The sequence below is a fragment of the Trematomus bernacchii genome, unplaced genomic scaffold (genome assembly GCF_902827165.1).
Source record: "Trematomus bernacchii unplaced genomic scaffold, fTreBer1.1, whole genome shotgun sequence".
NCBI lineage: Eukaryota > Metazoa > Chordata > Actinopteri > Perciformes > Nototheniidae > Trematomus > Trematomus bernacchii.
In genome coordinates this window covers 10,436,898-10,454,537 of record NW_022987720.1, presented here as the reverse complement: position 1 = coordinate 10,454,537, position 17,640 = coordinate 10,436,898, and the positions used below count along the sequence as shown (strand labels likewise).

General features: G+C 38.7%; 1 protein-coding gene across 1 annotated transcript in view; it reads left to right on the top strand.

The window, feature by feature from the left end:
• Positions 1 to 1,001: 1,001 nt before the first annotated feature.
• The window catches only part of gsg1l (gsg1-like), a 31,604-nt gene continuing 14,965 nt past the window's right edge, over positions 1,002 to 17,640 (top strand). Inside the window, exons 1-2 of the mRNA XM_034144261.1 lie at positions 1,002 to 1,290; positions 12,225 to 12,272. Of these exons, the coding sequence (XP_034000152.1) occupies positions 1,002 to 1,290; positions 12,225 to 12,272 (337 nt within the window). The remainder of the gene's footprint in view (positions 1,291 to 12,224; positions 12,273 to 17,640) is intronic.

The window sequence follows — 17,640 nt, the reverse complement described above, 5'->3', positions numbered from 1 at the left end:
AGCTTTATTTTTAAAGATATCGCCTGCTGTTGTTATGCTGATCAACTGTACAATAGTTTTAGCCCAACAATTTGCTAAACATTTTGTTTTACAGATGTGCCCTACAATAAAAATGTTGGGTAAATCATTTTTAACAGCTTAATACTGACAAAACACTTTTATTTCTGCTCCAGCTTTAAACCGAAAGGGTTGATCTATTGTGCGTACATCCTGTAGTGGCAGCACTTTTCGTTGAATCTTGAAGCAAATGTTTGTGTATTGATAGCATTGTAACACGTTTTTAAATGTGAGCGATGCACATGTGGCTTTGGATAACATTATTTTGTTTGTTATGTAACCTAAAGGGTTAGGGTTAGCTAAATATCCTGCTTGGCTTATAACAAATCTGAAGGTGACATTTCACATGGATTTCTAAGATTTATTTAACTATGTCAAAGCACTGAAAAAGGTGCGCAAATAAAGTTATTGTTGTTATAATACGTTGGCAATAAAATAAAATGTAAGCTTCTTATAAGAGAACATTTGCTGCTTTTATTTTGTATATGACAATACATTCATTATCCTGATTGTCTGATAAAACCTGAAGGTGACTTCCTGTGATAAAACATTTATGATTATATTCCAGTATTTTGTGAAAGAATCATAGAGCATCTCCCGATAAAAAACAGTCCGGTCACAGCGATGACGCACGAGGAGCGAGAGAGAGGGGAGAGAAAGAGAGAGGGGGGGGCAGAGAGACGTTTCATCAGTGTGCCCCAGTCCTTGTTGAGAGTTGTTGAGACGGGGACGCTGGGAGTTGTAGGATCTAATGCTGAAGTAAATGGCAGGTTTATAACGGTATTCTCTCGTGCAGTTTGCACCACCTGTCACTTCTCCGCGAGGACAAACTAAGACAAAGAGGAGCAAAGAGGCACAGACGCGCGTAATTCCTCTGTGCGTCTTTCCCGCGTCATGCCTCTCATCCTCTGACCAACAACCTCTTTGGATGAACTTTGTTTATCATGAAGACCACGCGGAAATGTCGCGCGCTGCTGTCCGTGGGTCTGAACCTCGTGGCTCTGTTTTTCTCCACCACTGCCTTCATCACCACGTACTGGTGCGAGGGCACCCAGCGCGTGCCAAAGCCCAACTGCAGCAAGCAGCGGCGCCACAACTGCATCGACTACGGTGTTAACGAGACGGACAAGAACAAGGTGCACTACAGCTGGGAGACCGGGGACGACCGCTTCCTCTTCCGTCGCTTCCACACGGGCATCTGGTACTCCTGCGAGGAGAACATCAACGAGGCAGGTGTGTCCATACCGGAAAATCAAACCAGTTTAGGAATTAATTTGCACTTTAAGGTAGCACATATCACAGAAAAACAAGAAAAAAACATAAAACACTCTTGAAAATAACAAATTAAATGGTTTTAATTACAATTATTGCTGGTTCTCAAAATAAGCAGATTGTCTGCTTTTCTTTAACTAATATGAAATAAGCTTTTTGATTGTTGGTATGATTGGTGGAAAATGTACTTGGATACTTTACTCAAGTAAAAGCAGTAAAGTCTAAAAAGACTATTACAAGCAAGTTCTGAGTTCAAATGGTTACTTTGGAAGTATTAAAGTAAAAAATAAAAAGTTTAAGTATAGAAAATAAAAGTATTCAGTATTCAATTGTCTCTAAAATGCTGTAATATTAAATATTCCACTATTTTTCATAAAGGAGTTTTTGAACTCGTAATTGGCTAAGGTGGAGCATATTTTGTATACTTCAAATACTGGGTAAGTTAGTACAAATATATAAAAACATTACATTTAATTCAACCACCACAAATGACAAATAAAGTAAAAAGTACAATATTTCCATCTGAGATGTCGTGGAGTAAAACAAATGTTAATACTCACGTAAAGTACCAAAATGTATACTTAAGTACAGGACTCCAGTAAATGTACTTAGTTACTTTCCACCACTAGTTAGTATGACATAACTACACGATTTCAAAATGTGACATTTGACTTTGGGAAATCAAGAGAATAATCCTCAGGTTAGTCAAAAGTGAAAATATATATTTTTAAATTGCAGCAAAACTATAAACATGACATCATCTTCAAAACCACATTCTAAAAGGCTCAGTAGTCAGTACCTTCCTAAAGAGGTGAAAATAGTGCATATGTTGTAAAAAAAATGTCTCTGTAGTGCTATAAGTGTTTCTGTTATTTTGTCCATCTGAGAGGATGGAACTAAATGATTAACTTCTGATAAACTACAAACACTATCTGTTGCTTATCTTCTGCAAGCAATACAGAGAGAGAGAGAGGGGAGAGAGGGAGAGAGAGGGAGAGAGGGAGAGAGGGAGAGAGGGAGAGAGAGAGAGAAAACACACAGAGAGAGAGAGAGAGAGAGAGAAAACAGAGAGAGAGAGAGAGAGAGAGAGAGAAAACAGAGAGAGTGTTAAGATGTGTTTTGGCTGTGTATAAGAGTAATTAAACAGCTTAGTGAAACAGACAGATTAAGAGAGTTTGTGTGTATTGACCAGTTTATGGTCTTAAAGGCAAATGCTGAACTTGTGCTGATAATGAGTGTCCGTACATTTTACCACATTTAACACTTCCTGATCCTTAGAAGATAAACCGTACCCCAGTAACAGTGCAGAGCTGGGAGGGGATTTTGTTTTCCATTCATATATTGGCTGTTTGGTGTGGAGCCGCAATTATTTGACAGTTCATATAATGATTAGTTGATTTGAACATCAAAGCCAAGTAATCTCACTATTTTGTATTTTTTCCGAGGTGGAACAAGTACTCAGAGCTTTCACTTAAGTAAATATATTCAACTACAGTGTAGAAATACTCTGTTAAAAGTCAAAGTCTTGCATGCATTTTTTTACTTAGGTAATAGGACCAAAGTATTCACATCAACATACACTTTAAGTACCAAAACTAAACTAACTTTAGTTACAAGTAACTATATTGCTGGGTATCTTAGTCCATAACAGCACATCACAATTGATTAGTTCATTTTTATGTTTTATTAATGTTATGAAGTTTAAAATAAGTAAACTTACTAATGTGAAATAAATATAGAGGAGTAAAAAGTACAATAATTGCTTCCAAAATGTAGTTGAGAAAAGTATTACGTATTGGAAATGGAACATTTCAATACATTCCAAATACTTGGCAATTGTACTTAAGTGCACTACTTAAAAATGTACTTAGTTACTTAAACTAAATATTTAGGACTTGGATTATAAATCGGCGTGTGGCGTAATGGATTGTCCGTAGGTGTTCGGATCAGGGGGTCACAGGTTCAAACCCCACTGCAGTCAGCATGTCGTTGTGTCCCTGGGCAAGACACTTCACCCCAAATTGCTCCTGTGGGGATTGTCCACAGTATTGAGTATGTAAGTCGCTTTGGATAAAAGCATCTAACAAGTAACATAAATCAGTGAAACAACCAATTTGAAGATGTCATGTTGGGCTCTGTTAAATAAGGTAGGTTTAATTTTTTTCTGACATTTACAAATGCAACAAGACTTTATCGAAAAACAATGGGCAGATTAGTCATTATAGAAAATAATTAGTAGCAGCTCAGTCTAACCCTAACCTGAGAACAGGTCTAATCACTGAGAATAACTGGGAACACCTGTGCTGGAATAACATTTGTCTCTAAATGCAACACATTTATTATGATTGGATATAGTGAGGTTGTTTATCCCTCCCTCTGCCTGCTTCTCTTTGAGTGTGAGGAAGTCCATAGGAAGCCCACCAGGAGAAAATATGGTGGATTTCCTGCTTCGATTAATGTTTTATTAGGCAGTTTGCCTAGATTTGGAAAACATTTGAATATATACGGTGAGTGTGGGTGGAATGTGGATCGGCCCATTTTAGAATAATATATTATTGATGCATTACTGTGTTTGTCAAAGCTGTTAAATGTGCAGCTAGCTTTAACTACTTTGCATACTGCAGGGAAGCTTTGGTGTAACTAAAGTCTGATTAAAGTGTTGATTATATTTGGCATCATGAATCAAAATCTAAAGGTGTTTTACGTTACTAAGTTACTAAAGGTGATACATAAAGGTCATAAATTGCAACTTTGCAAAGAGATAATTAAAATATCTTAGCATTTGGTAAACTAGTTGTTTTTTTGGTGAAATCATGAATAAACAGCTCTGCACATATCTTGCATTTGACTTTCGACAAGTCATCATTTAATTGGCAAATTCACGTATCACATTTGAGGCAGCGTTACGTAAATTAGCCATAAAAGGTTATTCGTAATAGTCAGAATTGTGTAATCTGTACACCTCTCGCTATCGCCTGTTGTCCGCGATAGTGAGAGGTGTCATAGTTAGCTCTTGTGGTGTCTAAAAGAAGGTTACTAGATCAGAACATCTTATTGACGAGGTGTCGTTGTACCCTGAGTCTCCAGCTGGAATGTGACTTAACAAAATATGGGTTGTTCCCATAGACTGTATATATAAAGGTTGTTTCCCTTCACTGAGAAGATGGTCTGCAGGAACACCCAGAAGCTCCACCATGCATTGCAACTGTTTATAAAACACATAATCAAATCAAAATAAGAAACAAGATGCTACATGTACTTAATTCTCTCAGTAAAAACTTAAAGGTCACCTATGGTGAAAAATCCACTTTTTCACGTTTTATACATAAACATGTGTCCCCTCTGTGTAAAGAGATTCTGAAAGTTTCAGGAAAAAATATTCGCTCACTTTTTCTCCTGATCTATTTATATATAAACCTGTCTGAAAATGAGCTGATCAGATTTTGGCCACTTTATGATGTCATAACGTTTTTTTTGGCTTGTGTAACCATTAGCCAATCACCAACCAAGGTAACCCCCCCCCCCTCTTATCACCTGAATCTCCTCCTAGATCACCATTGTGTTCTTTTTAACCAAATATCTCTCAGAGGGGCGTGGGGAGTGGCTCCTTATTTTCATCTAAAGTAACAGACAGAATCAGCACTTTCGAAACAGGGCTGAAACAGAGGGGATTATGGGATGCTGCAATGATCTGTTTGGTATTTGGAGCCAAACACTTCAGAGACATGTTTGTATATATCTGAGACCTATAATATATTGATGAAAAACAGTATAATAGGGGACCTTTAAAATAAGCACACCAAATGTTGTTTCAGTGTTAGCGAAAAGATCATGATGTTATTATTTAAGATTAATTGTTTCCTAGGAAGTGGCATTGTTTCATGACGAACCTAAAGGCAGCATGTTGAGCAACAATATTAGCTTCTAAAATGCAGTGGAGTAGAAGTATAAAGTAGCATACAATAAAAATACTCAAGTAAAGTACCCCAAAATTGTACTTAAGTACAGTACTTGAGTAAATGTACTTCACTACATTACACCAATGCTTTTCACAGACTGTCTGGTTACATTACATTACATTACATTGCATTTAGCTGACGCTTTTATCCAAAGCGACTTACAATAAGTGCATTCGACCAAGAAGATACAAACTTGAAGAAAACAGAATCATATAAGTACATTAGGTTTCATAGAGCCAAAACATTTTAAGTGCTACTCAACTGGCTTTAGATAAACCAGTCCTTTGTTAGTATAAGTGCTTAGTTAGTATATGAGTGCTTAGTTAGTAATGTATATAAGTGCTTTTCTTTTTTTTTCTTTTTTATTGCTCGAAGTGGAGTCGAAAGAGATGTGTTTTCAGTCTGCGCCGGAAGATGTGCACACTTTCTGCTGTCCTGATGTCAATGGGGAGCTCATTCCACCATTTTGGAGCCAGGATAGCAAACCGACGTGTTTTAGCTGATGGGAACTTGGGTCCCCCTCGCACGGCCTCGCAGTGAGGGTGCCGTTTGGCTGATGCAGAGCGGAGTGCACGTGCTGGGGTGTATGGTTTAACCATGTCCTGGATGTAGGAAGGGCCAGAACCATTCACAGCATGGTACGCAAGTACTAGTGTCTTGAAGTGGATTCTAGCAGTTACTGGAAGCCAGTGAAGGGAGCGGAGGAGCGGTGTGGTGTGGGAAAATGTATGAAGGTTGAAGACCAGACGAGATGGTTCTAATGCTGCATTCTCAAATGGGATGTCATGATGCCACAAAGTTTAAAAACGTAACTAAACTTGTAAATAGTCACTCTGGGTGCCGGAGCGCACTCTGGCACAAACCGTGCCATTCTTAAACTCTGTTCATGCCGTTCGGATATTCAAAGCAGCTCACTGTCAGAGCATGGTGTGCTTGTGGACGTTTTTGGCATATTGTGTATTAAATTGTTGAGCTATTTTCTTTAACTCAATTATCAGCCTCACGTGAGTAAACATAAATAATAATAGAATTAATAAAAAAACTCTGCTCTCTTTTAAGACAATAAAACAGTAGAACATTTGGCAGTGATTCACTTGAGTGTTTTGTTATCTGTCTCTACTCCGATGTTAACTACAGCGATGTTAGAGTGTATCAGAGCAGTTGCAGCGTCTAATCACTAATTGATAATCAATGGGGGGGCATGATGGCCGGTAAGAATAACTTCCGGTTCAGACGTGGTGCGAGGCAATGTCAAGTAAGAGACTTGTGGTGTGTCTTTGGCCTTCACTCAACTTGATGACCCTTGATACAAGTTGTTTAATCTGTGCTGAGAGACAGTGTGAAGGGTCTTAAGGGTTAAATTAAAAAACATTGTCACGCTGCCTCTTCGGCAGGCTTACTAACTTCATTACATCACGCTCTCTGGCACGCAGGGCGCAGAGACTGGTAAGCTGCTCAGCTCCATAATGTTTTAACAAGAGTAATGAGAGCACAGTCTGACGAGGTTAGTCTTCAGGAAGTTCACTTTTACACCAAACTGAGCTTTTTTTCAACTATGTTTAACTTTGAATACTGATTTAATTAAATGGGGAAATTGTTGAGTTTGTGAAGTATTTTCAGTTTTTTATTGTTTTCTTTATGTTTTGCAGAATGATTGCAATTCAATTAAAAGTGTTTCAACCGGATGAAATGAAAAGTCATCCATACTGGACTGTGATTCGTTGACAGCAGCTAAACAAGTTCAATCTGGTAACTGGTTGCTTTTCATTTCACAGGTTGTAAACTAACTGGATCTTATATACAGAGGATCCAGTTGCAAATACTGTCTAATGGGTAGAGTTGTTGACAGGTCTCCAAAAATCTACCTAAAGCTGCATTCACATGATACACGATTTGCTCTTTGCTCACTGCGAGGTTGGATGCAGAGCCTTGAGGTAAAACGTTTTGTTTTTATGGTTACATCTCCTGCTAGCTTGCGCCAATACATACAGATGTATTCTGATTGGTTGCACGTCGAAAGTTAAAAAAGGTCAAAGTTGAAATAATTTGAACTATGCATCCAAGTATTAAAAACAGTAACATCAAACAATATAGCACTATACTCTTTGTGCAATCCAATACAAATTATAACAATTGCCTATCACAGAAAAGATAATATGCGTACAGTGTTTTTGAGAATCAATAGAATATCAAAAAACATAATATCTAAATACACAAGTTGATCCATATTTTCTTACACCACCGGATAGGATTGTATACAATTCTAACATTTTGACCCACACAAGCCTGGCTCATCTTTGGATTCTTTGGATTTGAAAAGAGTTGGGAACTGGACTGATTTTACCCATTACAGTGTGTTTTCAGGTGTTGGGGATTACTCCTGCATATGTTAAATACAGGAAGAAAGAAAGAAGTAAGGCTTGTGTGTGTCCAGAAGGAAGCTTTGTGAAGTCTAGAGGTGTGAATTTAAGAAGAAGTGAGACTACTGTAGCTGATACTAGCATAAAACAGCATCATCTCTGACTGAACTGGCAGCAGTTGAGTTGCATTTTGGGTAATGTAGGTGCCAGATTCTGACCAAGGAAGAAGATGATCACTCGCATTGATTTAGATCTTTTTAATAAAAATTGTCCATTGTGAGTCCAACAATGTTATAGAAGACCTGTAAATGCTATAAGGCAAAAGAAAGTAAATGTTTTTGCAATTGTTTTTGAAGTAATACTACAGTTTGGAAATACACCATTTTAGGTCAAATGTATGCTGCCCTAATAAAAATGATTTGCATCAAAATATACAAAAATAGCCAAAAGTAAAATCACTCATAATTCAGAAAATCTTATTGTAATGTGATGTGATGTATATATCATTCAATGAAATTATAGATTTTTGTTGAAGACATGGTGAAGCTCCCGGTGCAATCCTTGTTTTTCCATACAGTCCCAAAGCTCTCCTAGATATATCCTGGTGCAGCCATGTTTCCGTCAAACACACATTAATCTGCACTCCAGTTATTCCTTCTGACTCTTAGCTAACGCTGTTAGCGTATCCATTTCATTAGCCAGTTATTTTACGTTGCCCCATGATGAGAGGGGGGAGACATACATATATCTCCTTTTCTCCATAAATCTGACCCAGCTCTCCACCTTTGTCTCTTCGGTTTACCACTACATCCTCTGTGATAACAGTTATTCTGACCACCATGCTAGCCGGCATTAGCACCACTAGCTTCTCTCTGCGCATCAGTGTGAATGCACATAACAGCAGCTGAATGGCAAAAATTAAAATAAAAAACTCTACAAGAAAGTTTTGAGAGAGCATTTTGAATCTGCAAGTTTTTCAGAAATGTAGTCGAAAGCACAATATTTGCCTCTGAATGTTACTAGAATAGAAATATAAAGAAACAGAAAACGGCAATACTTAAAGTAATTGAGTAAATGTTACTTTCTACCTTTATTTGCGTGTAAATAAACGACATGGCAAAGAGTAAACTTGTCATAAAAGTGTGTCTCTCCGTGCGATCTGCACCATATCTGGCTGAAAAATGCAGACACTGTAGAAGTAATGCTACATTAGCCGTTGTTTCACAAGACCATTCATACTCATTACAGCTGCAATTAGCCCCGAATGACATCGGATCACTGATTAAACTGACTGCGGAGCTGCAGGGCGAGGGAAGAATGTGCCGTAAAAGAAAAAGGTACTAGAGAGAGAAATCGGAATCCACCTGAAGCCTCCTTAAAGCAAATCTATTTCATTTCAGCCTGATGGATTCCCAGTGTGATAACGGGGACTTTTTGGGATAATTGACATATTATAGGGTAATTTGCCTCCTATGTGCAGTGGGAAAGCGTAGGAATACTGATTGTTCTGTAAGTTAGTGCTGTCGTCAGGTCACAGACAGGCCCGCTCATTCTTTAATTACATTTTAGATTCATGTCCTAATCAGACGCCATGCTGCTCACCTTAACGCACACTTTCTCTGCAACTCACCAAGTCCCTCTCGAGTTTTAACCTTGGAAAAGATTCATTATAACACTTCAGATAAGTTTCCGACCAGTATACGTCAAATACAGCATGCTGCATTTATAACAGGGGAGTCATGGATCAACTTTTAGCTATAGGGTCATTGACATGTTAACTTTAATTTAGGTAGAGTTAGGGAACTGTTGGACCGGTAGGAGGACTCAAATGAAAAGGATACAAATAGTTAAAGGTGGTTTAATGGATAACATGGATTCAGACAAACATCAGCAATGTTTCTCAGTCAGGCAAAAACATACAGTCCTGAAAAGGCAAGTGACTCTACTTGTTGCAAACAGAAGTCTGATTGCATTGAAGTCTATAAGAAAATGAACCTACTATTAACTTGAGGTAACATTCACCTTATGAGTTAATGGTCTCAATCACTAGTTACAAGTCTCCGAGTCTTACAGCAGGAGGTTCGTTCTGTAAATGCAGTGCATGCTTTAAGGAGTACATTGTGATTGATTGATTAACCCATATATAGTGTTTTTAGTGCAGTGGAATTTTTTTATGTTGAAAAGTGTAACGTTGCCTGAAAATGTCTCTTTCAGACAATTGGGTTGAGGTTCAGTTTTCCTCTGTCGTGTCACTCGAAGATTCAAATACTCCAGAAACAATTGGTGACCTCAAAATGACCCACTTCCTATTTAGAGTATATGTTTTCAAAGTCCAGGACGCTTCCTTGGTAGGAATCAGCTCCAGTTTTACAATAGTATTCTAGCTATAATAATTTAAGCAACCCTTAAACCCCTTTCTTTCCAGTTAAAAGCACGTTTCTCCAGATGATATAAAATGTATGTGATAAACTGAAAAATTAAGTGTTCTTTTGTGTGTTCATAACATTTCCTAAATCTTTATTAAAGTGGACCTATCATGCTATATTTAAATGATATATTGTAGGGCCATACCTATATAAGGTATATTTATACGTTTCTGTTTTCAAAATACCAAACAGATCATGCATTTTAGCCATGCCTCATTTTGCTCTATGTGCTGTTTGCTGTCTACGGGTCTGATTCTGCTGACCACGCCCCCCTGCAGGAAAGGTGAGCCGTGCTCTGATCAGCTGCTGGGCTGTCAGAAGAGGGGGAGAAAGATCTCCGTCCTCCGTGTTTTATTATATAGAGTCGTTATTCATTTGTTTTAAAGCTCAATAAATAACAAAGAAGACCTTTGACCGGCACTTTTCTAATTTTGTCCGGAAGATTTAAACTTTAACGGACATCTTGACCGGCGAAAGTAACTGAAACTGAAACTCTGCCGCACGGTCCCCTCGTTCCTTGGAAGAGGCGGAGAGGTGGGTGTTTGTCATCTGCTGGTGGACTAACCGGAGAGAATTACAGTGCTTGCCTCGACGGGGAGGGATTGCATTGAATTAAAGCAGCGGGAGCAAACGCTTGCCTCGGGGAGGGAGAAAAAAAGCCACAGCGGAGAATAAACAGAAAGACCTTTGACCGGCACTTTTCTAATTTTGTCCAGAAGATTTCAACTTTAACGGACATCTTGACCGGCGAAAGTAACTGAAACTGAAACTCTGCCGCACGGTCCCCTCGTTCCTTGGAAGAGGCGGAGAGGTGGGTGTTGAGGCAAGCACTGTAATTCTCTCCGGTTAGTCCACCAGCAGATGACACCATAGCCGTAGCGCCACCGTCCTGACGTCAGGACAGTGTTCAAATCTGGATCAGTTTTTATCAGATCCATTGCAGCCCCTTTTTTAGAGATTTGGGTATGGAGGAAAATAGAGAGGGTTGTGTTTTCTGACACTTGGTGAGTTCCCTGGAACACCGGGGACACATATTCATGTATAAAAGACGTACAAAAGTGCATTTTGCATGATAGGTCCCCTTTAAGTTTTGAAAAAGCCTTTCGGAACAGCTAGGAAAACCATCATCACAAAGCTGATAGAGATTAATCAATACTTTTACTTTAAATATTTCAGGTATTGTATTTGAATTGTGCTAATAATATGTTTAATTAAATAATGTTTTGAATGCAGGACTTTGACTTGTTTTCATATGTACGGATGTATGTAACTGATCTGTTCTATTTTGCAGCAGTTTTCATGGATTAAAGTTGCACTCCAGGTCTGATTTTGACTCGGTATCCAGGAGACTAACTGAGTGTCTTCATCTGTTGTTCGTGCTTCAGTGTGTGTGTGTAGCAGTGTGTATGTCGGTGTGCATGCCAGTGTGTAGCAGTATACAGGCTGGTAATGGATGTTCCTGCCTGCTGCCGGTGACTCTGCAGAGGCTGAGTTATGGCTCGTGTTGCAGCCGCTGATCTGTGACCTGACTGAGCTCCTATCAACTCTGCAGCCAAATCCAACATGAGACTGCATTATGCAAAGATACTCTCAGAATAATATTGTACTATTGAGTACAACTGTTGACTGTGTTGCAGGTGTGGATATATATGGAAGCCCATTTCCACCAGTAAAAGAAAAAAGCTCAAATAAAAATGTAGAATTGTGGGGGGGAAAAAGGATTCTGACTAATGACTGACAGAAAAAAAGAGAAACCATAGCAGCATTATGACGAAGCATACCATAATTATGGCATAGAATCTCAAAATAATGACTAAGTGTTAGCAAAAATTACCATCATTCAAGCATCATTTAACTTTTGTGCAAAATAAAGCAATTCAACCATTTCAACCAAGTGTTGATACTGGAGAGTCTCACTGCAGGCCTGATGCATTATTAACTTGTATGGTTTGAAGCACTGTCACTAATGCACATTTTCTCCTTTTTCTCCTTGTCTCATAAATCGCCTCATCCTCTCAACTTTCCTTCCAACTCCTTCTCACCCTTCTGTCTGCTTCGTTCCCATCTCATTTCCCCTTGCCTTCTTCACCTCTTCCTCTTTATATCTATCTCTTCTTCTCCCCTATACTCCCCTCTCTCCCCTTCCTCAGGTGAGAAGTGTCGGAGCTTCATTGATCTGGCCCCGGCGTCGGAGAGAGGTGAGTAATGACCGTCATTAGCCACCGCCGCTACTTCCTGCCGCTCCCACCTGTTCGTCAGACCAAGGGAAACCAAAATAAATATGCACACATCTCTTTATTGGGCACCTTTCTGGCTTATTTTCATCGGCATTTAACATTATTATATTCTAACAATTTAAAAATATATAAATAATGACTGTACCTATCCATTTTTATATTATTAGAGAAACACATCTTATTTATGTTACGTTCATTGATCCTGTAACACGTCTGTATTATCTACCTCAGTAAGAGTTAGACTTTTACTTGCAAGGGATTATTTTATAGTCATACTATTTTGACTTTTATTTAAGATATAGGCCTGATTTCTCTTTCACTTCTGGTAGTAAGTAGTTCTGATGTCCGGCTCTAAGAAGGACGTTCATTTTAAAGACGTTTAATGTAAATTAAATTGAGGTCAAAGTTAATGACATCTGAGCATCTGCTTTAAAACTATAATGAGAGTCGTAAGTGAAGATTAGACTGAGAAGGTTGTCTGTCGGTAGGTCGAAGTCACACGCTTTGTTGACATAAAGCAGTCGTTTCAAAAGGACATTAGGGTCAGTGTCCACATAGTGCCTTTCTCTGGCAGGAAGGCACTATGTGGACACTGGCTTTGCTCCTATACTAGGAGGGGTTAAAAGCCACAATGTCATTGTGTGTGCTGTGTGCTCTGTGTGTGTGACGCTTAAAGAGGGTTTCATCCCTCCAATTCTAATTCTACCACATTTCAATGACGGACTAGTGACGCTCCCTTGGATTTCATTATCTGTTTGTGCTACTTTATATTTGTGTTTGATAATGTTTTTCACAAGTACAACCAACTGAAAGGTTGTCGCTCTCACTATTTGTCTAAATGAGCATCACCGCTCAGTCTGACAGCCGTAGAGCTTGGGAACAAAAAAAACAATGCTGTTATTTTTGGGTGAAAACTGTTTCTTAACCAACATCTTTCCAGGAGCAGTCTGTGCTTCAACTTCTCTGTGAGTCCTCCTCTAAGAGACTGCAAACTAAAGTGGAGTCTGCACTAAGGGCTCATTATTCTTTAAGAAACAAGTATGACGTTTCCTTTTTTCAAATCTACATTGTTTAATCTCAAATCATTGAGGCTGATCATTCATTCTGATCAGAAAACGTAGAAAATCTATTTGGAGAATGAAATGAAAACTGGTTGATAACAGGGCAAATGGGACCTTCTTCAAGATTTACTTCCTGGGTTTATTTACTCACTATCCTCCATAGCCACATCTGAAAAGGTAGAGGCAGTTATAGAAGGAATGAAAAACACATTCTAATGTTTTTGCCTCAAAACATCTGGCCAATCCCATTTGTGCCCGATTATCCGTCAAAACCGTTTCAGACTTAACCTTCTATTCCAAAGGTTTCATATTTTCATATTTTCTCCGGGCTGATTTAACTGAGGCTTCCTGAGGCCTTCATCATAATTGTATTGACAGAGGAGGGAGTAAAAGGAAAGTGACATGTATTAATTGAAATGAAACAAGCTCAGGATTTTTCCAATGTGTTGTCAGTTTTGATTTATGGATGTTAGAGTAACCTGCTCCCAACAAAAATGAAGATAATGCCTTCTGTTTTAATTTAGGTTTCAAGCAGATTCAAACCAATCTCCCAGAATTTTTTTTTAAATGTATCTATCAAGAAAATGATTGATGATAGAGGACATATTATTCTCAATTTCAAGTTCATATTAGTATGTAGTGCCTCTACTGTGACATGTTTACATAGATTAATGTTCAAAAAGCTCTTTATTTTTCTCATACTGCCTGTGCTGCAGCACCTCTTTTCACCCTCTGTCTGAAACCAGAGCCCAGTCTGCTCTGATTGGTTAGCTGGCCGGCTCTGTTGTGATTGGTCAACCGCTTCGAGATGTCCCGCCCCTTACCCTATCACGTACAATGTGTTAGAAGCTAGTCAAATTAAGTGCGAGTGTTACATAGTGACATCACTGTTAGGGAAGTAAACAGAAAAGTCCAATGGAAGCTTCAGGCAGGAGAGAAACTTCCTCTGGAGGGAACTTTGGGATTTTAGCCTTTGCAGACCATTTACATGCACACACACATTTATAACACACTACAGGAAAAGCATAATAGCTTCTCACACTTTAACTTAGGCTCCTCTAAAATTGCAACATGTAAAACAATTCTGAAATAAAAGGAAATTAATGAATAAACTAGTGCAAGACGAATAACGATGCAGCTAAGTTGCAAGTATAGGCAAATATACAGTACACACATAAAATAGAAAAAAGGTGAAACAGGATGTAAACTTAAATACTGTACAGTAGAATACATATTGTATACTTTAATAATGTATTTTAATATATTGATGTGTGGAATATGTGAAACGTAACATATCATACAAAACAGTGTGCCCTAGGTTTCTTTACATTTACACCTACATTATGTTTTCCCACCAACTGCTGCCTTTGGCCTTACTTGCTTCTTGTCTTATTTGTTTTTGAATTTGACCCTAATACATATGTGTATGTATGAGGGGCTGGATAATAAGAGAACATCTCTCCTCCAGATTCCTCATAACTGCATGAGCAGCTTATTATCTTATCCTGCAGCTCATAAAAAGAATATTTGAGCGTGAATATTTCTGCTGCAGGTGGGCGTAGCCTCTAATTCTCTGTTCCATGCAGAGCAGGTTGTTAATAATGAACGTTTCTGATGGTTTCATCTGTGGATGCCATCTGGAAGAAGAGCAGGAGTGTTTTGCAGGGAGTGGTGGTGAGCAGTGATATGGTGCATCCAGTGGGGCGACCTTGCTTCTCACACAAGGATACAATATGTTAATCTGCCTTCCTTTGAGCCCTGCATGATCACTGCTGTGTTTTATAACACACAGCTGCTCCTCACTCACAGCCAAGTTCATTCTTAATGAAAAACCGACAACACAAATTTGATTACACAAATCAAATTGGGGCCAGAGCCAGGACTTTATAAACTGTGCTGTGGTCAAGACTGCACCGGCAGAACTAAGCCCACCTGAGAAATGCAAAACGTATCGGCCATAAGAAAACTATTTACAGTTTTCTTAGTTTTTAAAGTATCAATAAATCTAACTTTTTTTCTTTTATTTATTTATTTGAGATGAGACACTGGTCTATTTTGTTGTTGCTTATTCTCCTTATTTCAGCATTGGTTTCTCTTCTCAGACCATAAGGTTGCCTTTTCAGTACAAGAGGCGCTTTTACACCGCAGTACTTTTCCCACAAAGGTTCATCAGAATTTAGTTCATGAGAACTCTTTAGTTCTCATGAACTAAGTAGAGATCGCGTTCACACCGGAATAAGTCCCTGAGGGAAGATTAGGCAAATGAAGCCGCTGACGTCACTTCTTCTTCTTCTGCTTTGGGTTTACTGGCAGGCCGCAAACCACTTCACGGTGTATACTGCCACCCGAAGTCCCCGGCCAGAAGTCCCCGGAGTTGGGGACTGGCTTCAGTAGAAGCTGCTGGGACTCCCAGCAGCTTCTACTGAAGCCTTCCGAGTAAATCGCCAGAACACCGACACCTCCTCATCACTCCACCGCTCCCATGTTTTATTTTGTGTTGCCATAAGTTAGTCTCTCTGCGTTTCTGCGCTGGGCTAATGCTAATGCTAATAATGCTAATGCGAGGATAATAAAATGGCGGCTTCACAAAACTTTTTGGGAGTTTTACGGGGCGTGGTTTGCATTCCGCCCAGCCAATCAGACATTAGGAACCTTTTTCTCCCACGAAAGTACCTGCTCTCTAGCAGGGGGTAAAAAATAAAAGTAAAAATAAATACAAAATAAAAGGGGGTAAAAAGGTTCTCATGAACTAATTTTAGTTCCGGCTCTTTTTGGTGTGAACGCGACATTTCGGAACTATATCTGAACTAAAGTGGGAAAAGTACTGCGGTGTGAACGCGCCTAAGGTACAAAAATCTAATTTAACAAATCAAAATGTAAGACGAAGTAAAGGGAGAGACGAAATGAGGGTGATTAGGCGTTCGTAAAACTTGGGACAGTCCCGATTTCAATCAGCTGTCCTGAATCACCTGAGTTGTTATAATACTACCTTAAAAACATTAGCTATTATATTAAATTATAGACCTTAAAACCAGGGAAAGGTAACACTCACAATATAACAATGTCTCGCTAACATGAGTTGTGATGGTAAAAACACAAAGTACAGCGAGAGTTGATGAAAGTCATAAACCACACTATTGACCTGTTGATGGCACTAGATTGAAAAACAGAGGATCAGCAATGTTTTTACAATTCATCCTGAGGGAAACAGGAATGTCTGAACTAAACTTCATGAAGATGCAACAGCAGTTGTTAAGATATTTCAGTCTGGACAGACCATAGAACCGCGCCGACGGCAGCACAGGTTTCTAAAGAGAAAACATCACGCTGTTTGTCATCCTGAAGGGTTCAGCCCCAGGTTTGTTTCTCCTCCAGATGATCTGAGCAGACGTCACATTAGTTTTGCACCTTGACATCGTAAAATGCTTAGTGGATACTTTTATCACCGACGTCCCCCCGAGGTCTCTGCTCATCCTCTCTTCTCCTGCTCCATTTTTCAGAGATTTCTTCAGACTTTGGTGTTTCATATCATGAAAGAGAAACTTTAAGTATTTGCCTCTTTCAGATCCAGATGTTATATCCTTCTTTCTGTCTGTTGTGAATACTGTCCTTTAAATGACTATGGCTTTATTAACAAACAATATTCTTAAGTTTCAATGATGAATGAATTTAGTTAATTCTTAGGTTTAGTTAGAACTTTATGACTTTTAGTCACTAAACTCTGCTTGTGTGGATTCATTATTTTTACTTTTATTTTCTTGCTTCATGTCTTTCTGAAATAAACCCTCAGCTCATATCATCTGTCCCATCCTGTCTTTTTCTAATTGACATTCCTATACAGTACAACTAAACCAAATCCTCAATCAATCATTTAGAAAAACATGTTTTCTCCACGATTACGGGGACTGTTTTTAACACCTTAAAACAAAAACACAACAAAGCTTCTAAGTCAAAGATTGTGGTTTGGTTTAAAATAAACATTTGATTGAATAAACGGACATGCATAAAAGAGTGTCAATGTTGATATTTGCACAGAACAAAGACCTGATTAAGAGTCTCGAGTGTGTTTAGAAACTTATATGTAAAAAAAAAAAAGGAATCTGAGATAAAAAACACTCTCAAAACCTATTCGACAATGCAGTTGTGTTGTAAAGAAGTCGTCTTCTTACAAATTCTCTTAGTTAAATTTGACCCTTTGTAATTGCACCCAATGTCTTGTGTCTTATGTTAGCAGTTTGGAGATCCTTAAGCTCTCTCAAACTTACTTA